Source organism: Panulirus ornatus, chromosome 36 (genome assembly GCF_036320965.1).
Source record: "Panulirus ornatus isolate Po-2019 chromosome 36, ASM3632096v1, whole genome shotgun sequence".
In the NCBI taxonomy this organism is placed as follows: Eukaryota; Metazoa; Arthropoda; class Malacostraca; order Decapoda; family Palinuridae; genus Panulirus; species Panulirus ornatus.
Genome location: NC_092259.1, coordinates 13,289,254 through 13,305,269, shown reverse-complemented (window position 1 = coordinate 13,305,269; position 16,016 = coordinate 13,289,254). Strand labels below are relative to the sequence as shown.

General features: G+C 41.9%; 1 protein-coding gene across 5 annotated transcripts in view; it reads left to right on the top strand.

Moving 5' to 3' along the window:
- Positions 1-7,027: 7,027 nt before the first annotated feature.
- Positions 7,028-16,016, top strand: part of spir (spire type actin nucleation factor) — a 225,843-nt gene continuing 216,854 nt past the window's right edge. For all 5 annotated transcript variants that reach the window (XM_071683432.1, XM_071683435.1, XM_071683437.1 and 2 more), the window contains exon 1: positions 7,028-7,306. In XM_071683432.1, coding sequence (XP_071539533.1) covers positions 7,051-7,306 — 256 coding nt within the window. In that variant the 5' untranslated portion in view covers positions 7,028-7,050. The remainder of the gene's footprint in view (positions 7,307-16,016) is intronic.

Genomic DNA, 16,016 nt, shown 5'->3' with positions numbered 1-16,016 from the left:
AAAAAGCGGTTTAATATACTTTACCATCATCATTACCCTTTGCGCACTAAACAGCCTCTTCACCATCACTTAAAATCAACACCGCATTACCATCACAGACCATTATCAGTACCATCACAATAAGGCATCAAAATCCACACCCTGTAATTATCATCCTTACACATCAGAACCACCGAACCCCCTGACCCCCGCTGACTCAGTGAAATATCCTTGCTCGGTTCCTTCATCTCACAGGAGAATTTCCAGCTCCCCTTGCTCCCGCCTCTTTGTCGCCTTTTTTGTCTAACTACTGATGACAGTTAAAACAACTTACCAAGAACATTTTGCTTGCTAGCCTTTAAGTGTTACCTAAGGATATGGGTGAAGGCCGGGGAGCCCCCGGCAGCATCCACCAGCACCAGGTGACATGAGGACAGATATCGCTCAACCACCTCCTTCACTGCACCCACACCCGCATCCATGCAGCTCACCCGGGCTCCCATCAACACAAGCAGGGAGACGACTAGGGCCGGCACACGCATCCTGGCTGCTCTGTGAAGAGAAGATGCGAGTCCGGCTTTCAGTTCGTTACTGATTGCCGTAGTGTGACAATAGTATGGCACTGAGATGACCCTAGTGTGACAACGGAGCGGCACCGAGATGGCCTCAGTGTGACAATGGTGGGGCACTGATATGGGTCTTAGTGTGGCATTCTGTTGAGGCTGGCCACAAGTACGAGACCATGTTGAAACCATACTGACCACCCCGGAAGTGGATCATTCCCTTCTCCAATGTGTCCATAATTAAAATGAGTCAGATTTATGGTCCTTACCAAAAAAGAAGCATTTCTATTGTATCTACTCCGTTCTAAGAAACTCATTTGTTAACGAATTTTGTACTTCGAAGTTCCTTGTTAGGTTTCCAGTTGAGTTAGAATGCCAGATAATAAAAAAACATTATAATTATGATCAGCCTCTAAAGACCTAACACTAAGACGTAAGACTGTAAAATCAGGTTTAGAAGTTTTATATCTTGGTGAAGTTAGGCTTGTTCTTAGCAAAGGCTCGTGCTTGTGACATCTATGAATGTCATATGCGTGCGGCACGTCGAAAAATGAGAATATTGAATGCAGAGATAAAACTCAATTATATAAGTAAAATTTGCCAAATTTAACATATTCCAATAATTTCTTACTTTAATATGAAATCTCTTACGGTGTGGGAATCATGATTACTTAACCATTAAAGAAAACGTACACATTCAATTTTTAAATGAATATTGGTATTATGCTCAACTATTCAGTAATAACATCATTAACCTTTTTAACTATGTGATAGTATTTCAAGTTTTCAGTTCCAAGCATTTACACATCATAGTGCTTTTGATTAAATTGCGTTTGGGAAAAATTTACACGGAGATAAAAGTGTTTAGTTCGTCAGACTTGGATATAGCGATTAAGTTAAATGCTAGCGAAATAAATGATCACAAATCGGACGATTTTTAACGAAGTTTGATTTCAAAGGGCGTCAGAATCAGGAAGGTCGATCGTGCATGGACCTCTTGTTATATAATTCTCAGCTGCAGCGCTTGAAAGACTGTTTTGTACTTCTTGAAGTCATATTTTTTCTCGGATGATGATGGGGGTATGCGGGTGGAGTATCAAGTGAATTTCTAATCGACCTTTGCTTCTCCTGAGGATGATGATACAGTCGCTTAGACAGCCGCACTCACTCTAGCCTAAACGACACTTGACTTCCCAATAAATAGCCCAGTTGGTCTGCACCTGGCCAGGGCTGCCTCAGAGCCCATGCGAGCAACCTTCTCGCTCTCTAACTGTTTATTTTTGGTGATCAGACAATATTTACGTGCTGGTCCTGTAACAGTGTGTCCGGCCGGGGTGCAGGTGGTCGCGAGTCTCGCCTGCAACATCAGTCATTCTAGCGCCGTCTGCTACCAAGACGCACCTTCTCGAAGGAGTGTTGATTTTCTAATATAGGAACATGGATCACTTCCTTAAAGGTCTGAATAATGAAAATGAAGATACAGAAATGTTCTGAAAAAAGAAGAAAATCTGGGTATGATTGGAGCAAGTGAAACTACCATTGTATCGTATTCTGTCCAATATAGTGTTAGGTTGAGGGGTAGTTGATTTGGGCTTTAGGTGTACCAAATGTCAGGGTTGTTAAGGCCGTCAGCGTCAAATTATAACCACCAGTCGGAGAATATTGAAACCTTCAGTTGTTTAGAATAATTCTAGGACTGATCCCGTACCCACATATATGGAAGGCCTTTGAGAGTGAGTAGTGGTAAGTAGATCAACTGTATGATAAGGATTCATCTAGATTGTGAATAATTTGTTTATATAGTTTAATGTTTGTCGGTGGATGGTGCGTGAAGCATACAAAGTTGTGGGACACATTAGACAATATTAGAAATATGATCTGTAAAGATCAACACCAGAGTAAAATGAGATATGAATGGCACGGTGATGAAAACAATAAAGAAAGTGGATGTGATTGGGGAAAGGAAAACCTTGAGCATTTTATCCTTTGATGTCTGTTGTCATGACTAAAAGACCGCCGCCATCAGCCAAGCGACAGTCATCCAAATAACCAACAACGTTTGAAATGCCAGTTTACGAATTGCAAAAGAAATTGTAAATTCACTGTAGATAACTGCTCTGAACACTAAGGCTTTCAGATAATAATGAGTGATCTGTTTTATAGACAGTAGTTTATATAATGATTAAACAGCTATACTTTAAAGAAGGAATCAAAAAAGGGAATTATACGAAACATTTTTTTACCAACATTGATCATCATGACCTAACGCTATTAAATGAAAAAAGAAAAGCGAAGGTATTTCTCAAGCTGACTAAGGTCAGGATGCCCAAATATTAATGACGGTACTGGAGGCGATGCATCTTACGCTCCGTCTCGAGGAGCAGGTGTGGAGAGTCAGGTGTGCTAGCCCAGGTGGGGCACATCTTCCCTCGAGACGTAAAGCCAGGTTGTCAATGTATGAGGACGGCCAGCAACATTGGCCTCACTGGATGAAGTACGGGGAAGTCACTTGTTGTGAATGCAATGACAACGTCGATTCGACCTTGAAGCACGACGGTAGGATCTTCGAAGACGACGGTACGACCCTTGAGCACGACGGTACGATCTCTGACAAACGTTTCAGCTCTGTAGCACACCGGTACAACACTCGAAAACGGCACGACCTTCGAATATTTTCCCAGAGCACAACAGTGCGAGCCTTGGGTAATGTGGTCTGGCTTCTAGCTGATAGGCCAGGCTATGAGCCTTGAGCCGTCATGCTTAAGGATCGTACTGTCGTGCCGTTGTGCTCAAGGGACGTACCATTATGTTGTAGGGGTTAATGATTATTGTTACAACAGCTCGTGTGGTGCTGTGATCCTGCATCACAATGTATGTTTGTGTTCCATCTTCATAAGATTGTTTTGGATTGTCTGTAAAAGTCCAATGAAAAACTTGTTCTTGTATCATAAACATTAAATTTTCATGAAGTTCCATCAGGATAGCTGGCTTACATTGACAGGAAGATCAGAAAAGTCCGCAGAACCATTGGCGTAGGAAAAAGCGAACGTGAAAATCCTGGGAATAAGAGATACATAGAATTCAAGAAGAAAGAGGCTTTCATGGACCTTTGTGACTTCTCTTGCTGGAGAGAATTTATTTAAAGGAAATGAGAATTTCCGGCTTGATCTCAGAGTAGACAGTTTTAACATTAACGAAACTACACCCGAGATTTCATCTTAATATACATGAATACCTTTAAAACTTTTTGGATTATTTTCAGATCAAAATACTTTAAAGTATTATTAACTACGTCACACTGAATTCAGTAGTCCGAAGAATATAGACTTTTCTAATTGTTCTGCAGCTGTCCAGAATTACCTTGGGTGTTGGCAAGGTCAGACTTGGAGGCGTAACGGATGTGTTTATTTGTGCCGCGTATTTTAAGCAGCAAGAGTGATGGCCAGCATCATGAATGTCAGAGGTGGTCTACTAGACTGGAGGTAGAGATGGGCCACCAAATGAGAAAACAGTAGTCTACGAAACCGAAGAGAAACTTCGACAAAAAAGATATATATATAGACCGAAAGGGGTCTATCAGACTGAGGGTAGAAGCGGGCTACCAAGTTAATCTCAACGGTCTGCCAGACTGAGGTAGACACAGATTTGTGGTGCATGAGTCTAAAGGTTTCATTAACGTGACCTAGCGACCTACCAGTCCTCAGTGCGTCCGGTTTCATGTATAATATCATACGATAGGAAACAGTTCAGTATTACTTTAATGGCTAAATATGCAGGCAGTAATGAAGAATGCCGTCCATTATAGTCGATTTTGAGCTTCAGGGAATAGATACTGTCGCAGACAGCTTCTTTACTAATTTATAAAGTCGCTGATTATAATTTATAAAGGGCTCGAACACTGCCCTCCGCGGACCAAAGTAGTGCACCCAGCTGATGCACTTTATCTTAATTACAAAATATCTACATCGTATTCTGACAAACCATAATATATAAGTTACCTTGTACCCTTATTTTCTGGATTATTATCTGCACAATATATGACATTTCAATATTGTTGGTTATTGCTGGTGGCGGATTAACTGACAGCTGATGAATGGCAGGAGAAGGCGGGAAAGCTGACGATGTCCGAACTTGTCCCCTCATTCTCTACTAGCTGCTCCATGCACCCATAATTGTACGTATGTTGGAGGAAATAATTCTTCATTAGTGCCTGCATATTTGGTCATTCAAATGATACTGACAACTGTTTCCTATGAGTATTATATACACGAAACCGGAAGCACTGGATCGGTAGGTTGCTAGGGCACGATCATGAAACTCTCAGACTCGCACGCCGCGATTACAACACTCCGTAAACCAAGCAAGGAGTGGGTGACCAATATCTTTAGCCTATCCATTAAGCTAGAAGTGGACAGCTAAAACTCTGTAGGCCGAGCTAGGGGTGGGTGATCAGTCTCTGTAGCTTAGAATTGCGATGGAAGTGGGTAGCTATACTCTGTAGCCTCACCTAGCTTAGCCCCTAACTATAAGTGGTCTCCCAAACCCTGTGGCCAAGCATCAGTGTTATGTAATCTATGAAACGAGTTTGATTCTAGAGTTAAGTCGATTAAGGAAATCTTACTTCTGTCCGGTCATGTCACTTATATACTCAGCTTATTCTTGCATAAAGATAGATTTTACTTTAACACATTTCTATGAATATTGCCGTGTGTAACCTTTCGGAAACGCAAGCTCTTTATTTTGCTAAAACCAAAACAGCTTAATAGGATACTTTGACCTCTACAGTTTTAGCAAGGCCACCGTGTGTTGAGTCATGTGACTCTGGCGAGATGTGGGCTGGTCAGGACTGATGTTATGTTGGTATTAGACGCGAATCTTTGTTGCAGTAGCTTATTTTTCTACCTACTGGTACCGCAGCCGTCCGTCGCAGTATATATATATATATATATATATATATATATATATATATATATATATATATATATATATATATATATATATATCATTGTAAAGGTCGGTGCATGAAACTTTTTGTATTTTATGTAGTTTTCTCTGTGTGACAAGTGGAGAACGGCACGCATTGATTTCAGGACAGTAAACAACGACCATGAGTCATAATACTGCAGGTTTCAGGTGCCAGATGCTGCAATATGTTATGTTGCCTGTTGGTTGTCATGTAGAAAAAAAAAAAATCAGTAATGTAGATATTTTTTTTGTTTTAGTTTAATGAGGTCAAACGATTTGTACACTACATAGATGATTGAACAGGTTCTTACCCCCGGTATATTTCCTGTTTACTATGCTGTAATGTTTTTCCTTTATTACATTAGATGGGCTTTTCAACAGGCATTTAAATAACAGTGACTTGACGCATTCTCGCCAGATACAAACCACTGAGCTCTGCCCCGTGGATGTAGTACAAACCAGACTAATGATGAGTTGCAATGAACGGCTGATGTTTCGATGTTCAATCAAATTTCTGAGAATGAATTACAGGTGTTTTCATACAACTAGAATTTTTCCATTTTTTGAGGAATGGGTCTTCTAACCCATGGCAATTTCTGTAAGTTCCACTAATGCTACATTTCAGTGGATAGTGTCCTTGTATATAGTGAGAGCAACGGGGTTAGGGCTATCAATCGTCAGTCTTTATATGAAAAAGGCATTGTTGGCAACTGATCATGCTGGAAGTTCACTCGACTGTCGGCTCTTAGGAGAGAATGTGATTGAGAGTAGATGTCCTCATCGAAAATTCTAGAAATTCGCAGCTAATTTCGAAATGGCATGTGTTTCATTATATAATACCTGGCATGTGTTTCATTATATGATACCTGGGTTGGTTTCATTTAGCTGTTCACTTGATTGTTGTGTCAATGAGGCGAAAATTCCTCTGAATTTCATTACGATTGAAATTGGGTTTTGCTATACGTTGACATATGAATATTAGTCTCGGTCTGCTTGTGTAATCTATACGTTGTTGAGGAAGACAGAGAGACTGAGGAAACTAAAGCAAAGCTTTTCTTTGGCCTTTTAGGCAAGCTCAGGGATACTTGGATCCTGGAGAGCAATGCCTGATAAATTTCAATGCACAAATCGTTGTCCATTTTGGTATGCGTAGGAAACTATCAGTGATCATTTCAAAGAAGGCTGGTAGAGCAAATTTAATTTGTCTTATGTACAGACTTACCGGTTTAAGTTAACTTAATCATTCGAAATGCTTCATCAACAAATATGATCCGTCATTTGGTATTATCTTCAAAACTTTTCCAATAAAGTTCTGAAATTTTGCTGGTAATTTAGAGACGCAGTTGTTTATATTTACCACCGTGTAAACAAGATGATATTCTTCAATTTGTGAAATGATTTATTGAGAGACGACTGTAGTAAATCACATTGAAGACTCGTGTGGTCACCCATAGCAGGGTTCGTTTTCTGTAGGTGGCTGGTGCGCGCGATTGTGTACTCTGCGCAAGGTGCTCAGTGCTCTGTGTGTTCGTGAGTGGAGAGGATGTCGCAGCGCTCGTCCACTGGATGTGCGCTCGACCCTCGCGGGTGCATAAATCTTGAATGTATTTTATCAGCTTTTGGTGCCCCAATATCGGAGGAACAAGCTTGGGCTCTGTGCTACACGTCTGTTCAGTGTTTTTTCAGCCTTAGAGACGATGATAAGTCCAAAGTAACCCTTTCGACAAGCTTAAAACATGTTATACTGCACAAGGATGGATTTGTTCACGAGGAGACCTTCATGCCCAGTGGCAACCAAGGTAGGCCTACAGTTCAAGTGTGTGTTAGGTTCCAGGTGCCCTTCGCCGCTTCCACACCTTACCGCACCCCAACATGACCATATTGATCCGTCACTCCCTCGATCAGCTGTTTGTTGACTGGCGCAGCCAACATGTGCTTGACCATAGCTGCATTGCCGGGGGGCATTTGCGCCGCTTTGATGCCCATCAGTTCTTTATTTTATCTCTCATTGGTATGTATTTTGATAGAAATGTTTGATTCATGAAAAGCGGGAAACATTCATGTTAGACGTAAACCACTACGTAAGGGTTTGTTGAACTGTTGATTTCTGTTAGGGTGCAACAAAATAAAGCTACCGCACCGTGAAATCAGCATTTTTTAAGTAATTTGATGGTTTGAAATAAAACCAACTTTCTAAAGTAATACATCAGTTTGTATATGTTTGGAAAATCACTTCGAATTTTATGATGTTGTGGCATCCGTAAGTTAACGTGGCTCTTTGGTAAGTATATCATGCATTTGTTGATATGGTAAGTATAGTGGAGGGTGGGCAGGGACGCGAGCACGTTATTATCGGGTAGGTCATGTGTGTCAGGGGTTAACAACAAGTGGGGGAGGCGGAGGAAACCAGTATGACTCGTGGGAGTAACAGGGTTTGTTGTGAACTGGTTCTTCTTTTCCATCTGCTGCAAATTGTCGGCTACATTTGTAAACAGAGTTCTCTTTTGTGTTGTGGGGTTATTCCTCTCTCTCTCTCTCTCTCTCTCTCTCTCTCTATATATATATATATATATATATATATATATATATATATATATATATATATATATATATATATATATATATTTATTTATTTTGCTTTGTCGCTGTCTCCCGCGTTAGCGAGGTAGCGGAAGGAAACAGACGAAAGAAATGGCCCAACCCACCCACATACACATGTATATATATATACATACACGTCCACACACGCAAGTATACATACCTATACATCTCAATGTACATATATATATATATACACACACAGACATATATATATATATATATATATATATATATATATATATATATATATATATATATATATACATGTACATAATTCATACTGTCTGCCTTTATTTATTCCCATCGCCACCTCGCCACACATGGAATAACAACCCCCTCCCCCCCTCATTTGTGCGAGGTAGCGCTAGGAAAGGACAACAAAGGCCCCATTCGTTCACACTCAGTCTCTAGCTGTCATGTAATAATGCACCGAAACCACAGCTCCCTTTCCACATCCAGGCCCCACAGAACTTTCCATGGTTTACCCCAGACGCTTCACATGCCCTGGTTCAATCCATTGATAGCACGTCGACCCTGGTATATCGCAGCGTTCCAATTCACTCTATTCCTTGCACGCCTCTCACCCCTCTCTCTGTTCAGGTCCCGATCGCTCAGTCTTTTTCACTCCAAGACTGCTTCGAGGTATAGTAAAACTTCGTTATTTTAGTATGACTTCGTTATTTTACTATGACTTCACCTTTGGAATGTAAGCCATGTTATTTACAAAAGAGCTACCGTCATTAATGGTGGATTTAAGACTTTATAGATACTACAGGATAGAGACTGATTACCAGCAATACTGCATTTGTTACCATGAAAAAGCAACAGCAATATGCAATGCAGCCACTGGCTGTAATTCGAGGTTGGGATAACGAGATTACCCCCCCCCCCACACATATACATACATACATACATACATACATACACACACAACACACACACACACACACACACACACACACACACACACACACACAGACCACCGCATTTTTCTAGGTGACGTCAGGTTTGATTTGGTTGGGTCAGGGGAGAAAACAAACCTAATTTGACCAAGCTTATATAAACGGAGGTGTGGAGGGTCGAATCTAATGTGATCGCATGGTCAGTCGTTTTACGGGATAGGTTTCCTAAACATTCCAGTTTGATTCGCCCAGTACCCATGAATGATTAAATCGTCTAACTAGTGACGGAACTTGCCAGTACCATAGATTCTCGAATTTAAGATCTGGTGTAAGTATCCTCTGTTCTTAGTTTTCTGTATTGACCTTTCGCCATAGCTTCGGGCATTATAATCCATTAAGGTGCAGTTCGTTTCCTGCGTGAATCATCTCGTCCTTCTTCCGTTCATTCTCGTTTCCATCATGCCACACACATATTGCGTGTACAGTCAAGTCGTCCTTAGCCGTGCTCGGTCCCATGAACTTGACAGTTGGAGAGGATTTAGTAAGAAGGTGCACATCAAGGTTCCACACTGCCCTTAACCTAGCAATTACCCTGTGATGCGTCTCTGTATTTCTTGAGCTTCGTGCGCGCAGTCGTGACAATCTATTAGTAGTTCCGTGGGAAAAATGACTCCATTTTCCCCAATAACCTTGGGAGGCCCGTATGCAGTAGAAGAGCCGTTCTTTCGCCCTATACAGGATTCGTTTGCACTGGCGTTGGGACATTTGGCCTTTCTGCGGCTTAAAGTAGATTCATGTTCGACCATTTCCTTTGCCTTAACGTGATTTCATGTCAGTTTATTTTGATTTTTTTTTTAGGCCTGACTTATTATTTGACCAATTCGAGCGCTTGTTTTTGTCTGATATCCATGTATGGTGACCATGTTGATTCGTTTGACCCATTCCTCTCGTCCCATTGCTAGTTCGATTGTCGCACCGAGGTCCATGGTGTTTGTAATTTCTCCGTTCCATGGCTCGATGCGAGCCATTTGCCTAAGGTTCATGATACCGGTTTCGTAGCATGAGTTGATCCAGCCTGCCCTGATCTCCCCTCCCAACCCCACCTTCCGTTACCGTGACCTTACATGTCACGCAGCATAACTATTAGATCTCATCTGTTAACCGCAGGTAATTTTTTTCAGAAGACCATACCCGATCTGTCCGCCCTCCTTCCAGGTTAAGCTGAACGCAACCCCTCGAACTTGGCGGTTCGAGTCTCGAGTATGATAAGACAACGTTCGCGTCATCATACTCGTGTGTAATAATGTTGTGTTCATCGGTCGTTACTACTTTTAATCAATTGGTCAAGTTATGGGTTTTATTAACGAGGTTAAAGTTTCTCGTGTAATTAATTGAAAACAAATGAACACTTTCCTTTGATATTCTCTCATACGAGTGTGCTTGAACCATGAGTAATATTGTTTGTGGGATGATATAGTCATTCTCTTGAGAACTGTTGTGCTTCTGTGGAATGATACTGTTTGTCCTTGGAGTAATATTGTATTGATGTGAGATGATATTTTCACTGGGGCTTTATTTTGTTTCTTATGGTTATTATTGTATTGCAGTGAAGTACGGGTGATATTGTTTTACCATAAGGTGATATATTGCCATGATTTTTATTATTTCCACAGGGGTGATATTGTTGCCGTGAGGTAATATTGTGTTTCTCGGCCAGTATTGTTTGTGTTGCCATTGGATAATATGTTTCGTTAGAATATAGTTTTCTGGGATAACAGCACCGTAGTTTCATTAGTATTAGCTCTATACGAGCTTTGTTTGGTGACTTTAGAAAAACAGAACAAAGCTCCATAGCCATCCATATTTTTATGTTCCATATAATTATGATCAACGTTAAGTATCGTCTTAAATAGATGGAGATTAATCTTTTTATGTTTGATGAATAGCAAGATTGTTTTGAGTAATTTCCCTGCCAGAAGTGGATCATTACAAAATAGATGATTACAGAAGAGATTAATTTCGATGTTACGTACTTAAATGTGGCTGCCACCTTTGATAACTTTTTTTCATAGATAAGACTCGGAGAATTATCGTGCGGAAAATGCCGGTGAATTTCAACTATGTTTCAAAATTATATTTTCATAAACATAATGAAGGCCGTTACTTCAGGAGGGAAATACTTGATCACTGTGTATACTAATCGTAATGGCGCTCGATAGGTATTAGGCCCAGTCAACTAACCAACGTGATAATACATGAGGTATAATATGCTAAATTATGATACCAAATGATGATTGTGTAACCGCTTCTACCATGTCTTGCCGTAATTGCTTATGCTTTTATTTAGTGTTACAAACATAGTACCAGACTTCTTTTGAAACACAGCCACTCACAACGTTGAAGAAGCTTGGTAGACAAACCATCACAAAAGCTGTGCAGGTTTACTGACTTCCTGCTGTGTTAGTGGCAGTTGCTTAGGCCAAGAGTGTGGAAGTGTACATTCCGTTTTGGTGTGGCCCTCCTGCTGTGTAACACTAGGAAATGTGTTATTATTTTTGTTGTAGCGACATGTAAGTGGCGTATTTGAGAGATGTCCATATGGCCACCACAACAAACGCAGTACCTCGTGTTCCCAACACCAGAGGTTAAGAGATTAACTGGATGAGGCTTCGAGTCAGACAGCATTACGCTGTCGTGACATATCGAGATGTTGGCCTTGCGTGGCTCCCACCGTGTCCACATCCATGACTGATAGAGTTGATTATACGAAACAACAAATGAAATATTGATTTCTCTTCGAGAAATGATACTGTAGAAAGCTTCGTCCACATGAGAGAATTTGGTTTGTCGCTCGTGTATTAACTGTAGTTTCTCTTAACAGTAAAGTTGCATTTATTGTCTTTGTGCATTACTGGGTTCTGAGTTTATATATTAAATGGCGAGAATAACGGTAGGAGATATGATTGTGTGGTTAGGCAGTTGCTGTTGCCGCTTGCAACAATAACTGGCTGAATTATAATACGCTGTTTTCACTTTCACTTGGTACCTTACACATCTCTTGAGTCACAACAGAGATGGCCATAATAATTTTGATCTTTTCTAAATGCGTATTGTCATCCTCTTGTGTAACATCCATCTTCACTTCTTACCCCTCCCTTCTCCTGGATCAAACTTTTTTCTTCCCTAAGCCCGAAGCCATTCTTCCTGCCTGGCCCCAGCTGCAAGTTTTCTCCTCTACGCCCTCTCTTCCTTCCCCCGTTTTCTTTTTTCCTCTTTCCTGTCTAGCCTGCTCTCCCCCCCCAATATTTGCGTTTCGTAGACATGGCTGCAAGTCCATTGGCGACGTTATTTGCGTTCCTGTTGTTAAAATGGTTTGATGATATATATATATATATATATATATATATATATATATATATATATATATATATATATATATATATATATATACTCTGCATTTGTGATCACGTTTAGTGTTATTATAAGCAGCAACAAAGGACCCGGGTCGGTGGTTTGTTGATGTTTGTAAACCAATGTACCGGTATTCCTTTGTGTTCCTCATACCTTTACTAGCTATCAGGGTGGTGGCCCCGCTCTGGAAGTTACAAAATTATTGATTTTCGTGTCCAAAGGTCAAGGATCAAGGTCAGTGTGACCCGGAGGAAAGAAAATGGTTTCCACGCGATAACTCGGACGCCCTGGTGTCGTGCGTCGTCATTTTGGCTGACTAATCTAGTCTTCGGCATATTTTTTTTCCCCCTCAAAAGATTGAGTATGATTCATGACCATTTGCGTGATGGTGTTTTAATAACGATGAATATGAAAGTTGCAGGGGCACTACACAGTGATGTATAAAAAGTTTACAACCTGATGTATAACTTTATTAGGAGCTACTGACCTTGGCCTCCCATACCACTTGTGCAGCGAGACAATGTACGGGTTCCCTTGTCTGTTCTCTCCATAGTCTTAAGATTCGCACACCTAAAATGAAGGCCAGTAACTTACTGCTTATATGGTAGGGTACATGAAAGTTTGAGGCTTTACATGAGAGTCTGATGCTTAACCACTTATCTCAAGGAAAAATGAGTCAGCTGTTATATGAAAAGACTGGTAAGCTAATGTAATGAGTCAGCTCTATAATATCTAATCTTAAAATTACATGGCCACTGGCTTGCGACAAAGCCCCTCTGGCTCGGTAATCCTTTTGCTTTGCCGATCAAAGGATGATTTGGCCGGCATACCCTGCTACACGCTCTTACCGGCAGATTTGAACATTCTAACATCCTCTATTTTTTCACGCTTCTGTCTGATTTCTTTGCTATGGGATTTCGTCACGCAGTTATTTCCTTTCAAAATTCTTATCGCACTTCAGTGCAGGCGGTATGTGGCATTCAGTCACATAGCTCAGCACAGCGATACGTGCCCTCGCTCTCAAGGTTCGCATTGCCGTGCTCAGGGGTCGTACCGTCGTATTTAAGAATCGCATCGTCGTGTTCATGGGGGTTAGAATTGATTCACATCACGTTGCAGGGTTCATGTTGGGTCGTCTCGAAAACCCAGAGGTTTGGGGAGTTTTCTTCAGAATGTCATCTGTTTTGAAGGCATGACAAACACGTATCGGTGGACACAGACACAGCTGTTCCTCCATTTCTTTCTGAAACACTTTTTTTTTTTTTCTTAATCTCACAGCATCTAGTGAGTGTAGTGAGTCCGGGTTTTGTGCGCCACCTTTGCTCACATGGCGTACGTGGCCCACGTCCATTGTGTTGTATGAGTCACCGGCCATCATCCTTCACCGTTTTTTTTTTTTCTTTTTTTTAGCACATGTCTGGCCCGCCCTACATCATTTCCGCACCGTATATGCTCGCTATCTGTCACCGCGTCTCTCCGCATACGGAGTGGACGTCTTAACCAGTACTTACTGAATGAATAGGCTTTTGGGCCATTTGTAGGTCAGTACACAGGCTCCAGGATCGACCATAGAACGCACTGACCCTGGGTCGTCCTTGTATTTACTTCTTTGTATACACACACACACACACACACACACACACACACACACACTCATGGATCCCATCCTTGGCCATGTACCCAGTTATCGACCGGCCTTTTTATTACCACACATCTCTCTTACCCGAGGGAAGGATGAACACCTGGGTTGTGTGTGGGCCGAATGCCATGCCCAGGATTTGATCCCATTTGGGTCCGGCCGCGGGCTGATCCTTGGTGACTTACTGGTAGTAAGACTGATCAGTACGTAAGATAAAGTGTGTAGTGTAGTCACCTTGAGATTTCTGGCCCCTGCCAGATGGTGCGTGCGGGTGTACGATTTTATTGCCGCTCATCTCATCATCGAGACTAGATCATCATTGCATAATTAAGGCTGTCTTTCCCATACATTAAGAGTGAGATGTTAAACCTTAAGTCTGCTGTTTGTGATTATGTTGGTACAACCTTGAGTTTGCTACGCGCTGGTCATCTGCAATTCACTCCTTGCTATACCCTCCCTAGGCACGTACCACCTCAGTCAGTTTTCGGTCAGTGTTTGTTGAGATGCTGTTGAGAATAGTAATAAAAGGGGCAGTTTGAATGGGTTGGGGCGAGCTTCAGTAATGTTGACCCCACCCCTCCATCTCTCTCTGTAATTGGATCTTAGTTTTAAATCTGTTCGTACTTCTGATACTCATACCTACTCCACGCTTCTTCCTGCTCACACTCCTTCCTCTACTTCTTGCTTAGTTCCTCGGTTAGTCTCCTTACTTCTTCTTTCTCCTTCCCCAGTATCCATCTCTATATCCTTCTTACGCCATCCCGTCTTTTACTTTCCTTCCTCTCAGTTGTTGTCGACAGGTATATATATAAGCCACTATCACCGTTACCAGATCCTGGTAACATTTGACTGCCGTTACCAGCTGTAACGGGCGTGACAGTGTTACTAGTAACAGTTGGTTGTCCCGTTACGGAGACGCACAAGTGACTATCGCTGTTTCGTGTCTGTCTGAGGTAACAGACTTCAAAATGCACTTAGCTTCATGATTACAGTTACTAACTGGTAACTCGCTCTTGCCACATTATCCATTATTAGCAAGTCCTGGTAACTTCCACCATCTCTCACAACCACCCTCTTTTAATCCATTATCATCTCACCAGGTGCGTTTCAGTCTTCATCTTATCGGTTATCTACCAGTTAATGGTAGGTACTGAGGAATGTGCAGGGAAGCGCTACATTCAACTCAATGGAGAGTGAACCAAGCATTGCGTGTGTGGGGGACTAGGCTAGGCTGGTCGAGAGCTGCGGGATGTTTGGAAAGCTGAGTTTACTGTTAGGTGTTGAGGCGAGGCTGGCTGTCAGCTGTGGCCGTTAGGGCACGGACTCCTAGAGCCTGAATGCTCTACTTTAAGAAAGATATGTAGTAGGTCCAGGGGGACTGAGGCGAATGTCAGGAACTGGAATTTGATATGCTCGGGATGTCAGAGGGTGTCAGAAGGTAAACAATGCATTGTGGGCGCCAGGAACTAGTTATCATCAGAATTACAGTCGACATTGAGGGCATGTGGATGGAAGCATGAGACAACTCCATGATTTTAGAAGGTATTCCTCCCCCGCCAAGAGGTCAGTCCTGCTGCTGCCGACTCCCGCGAGGTAAGGATCTGCGAGATCCTCCCCCCTGTCTTCCTTTGTCCCATGCCGCGTATCGTAGCTTCCGCAGTTATGACTGACCTCCAGATTATGGAGGCCTCCTTCATGTCTTTCCATCAGGCATAACGAATACCAAGAGATGAGATCGTTTAACTTTACAGCGATCTGTATTCTCGAGTTGCTTAGATCTGGAAGAGATGATGTGAAAAAAGTGATAGGTTGTGTGTGGCACTTGTGTGGATAGTGGGATTGTGTGGGGCTCCTGGCTCGGGTGGGGTAACGAAGATGTTAACTCATGTCTCTCTCCATTTTGATACTTCGTCTAGTTTTTTCTTTTTTCTGTGGCAGTTTCCACACCGTGTGAGT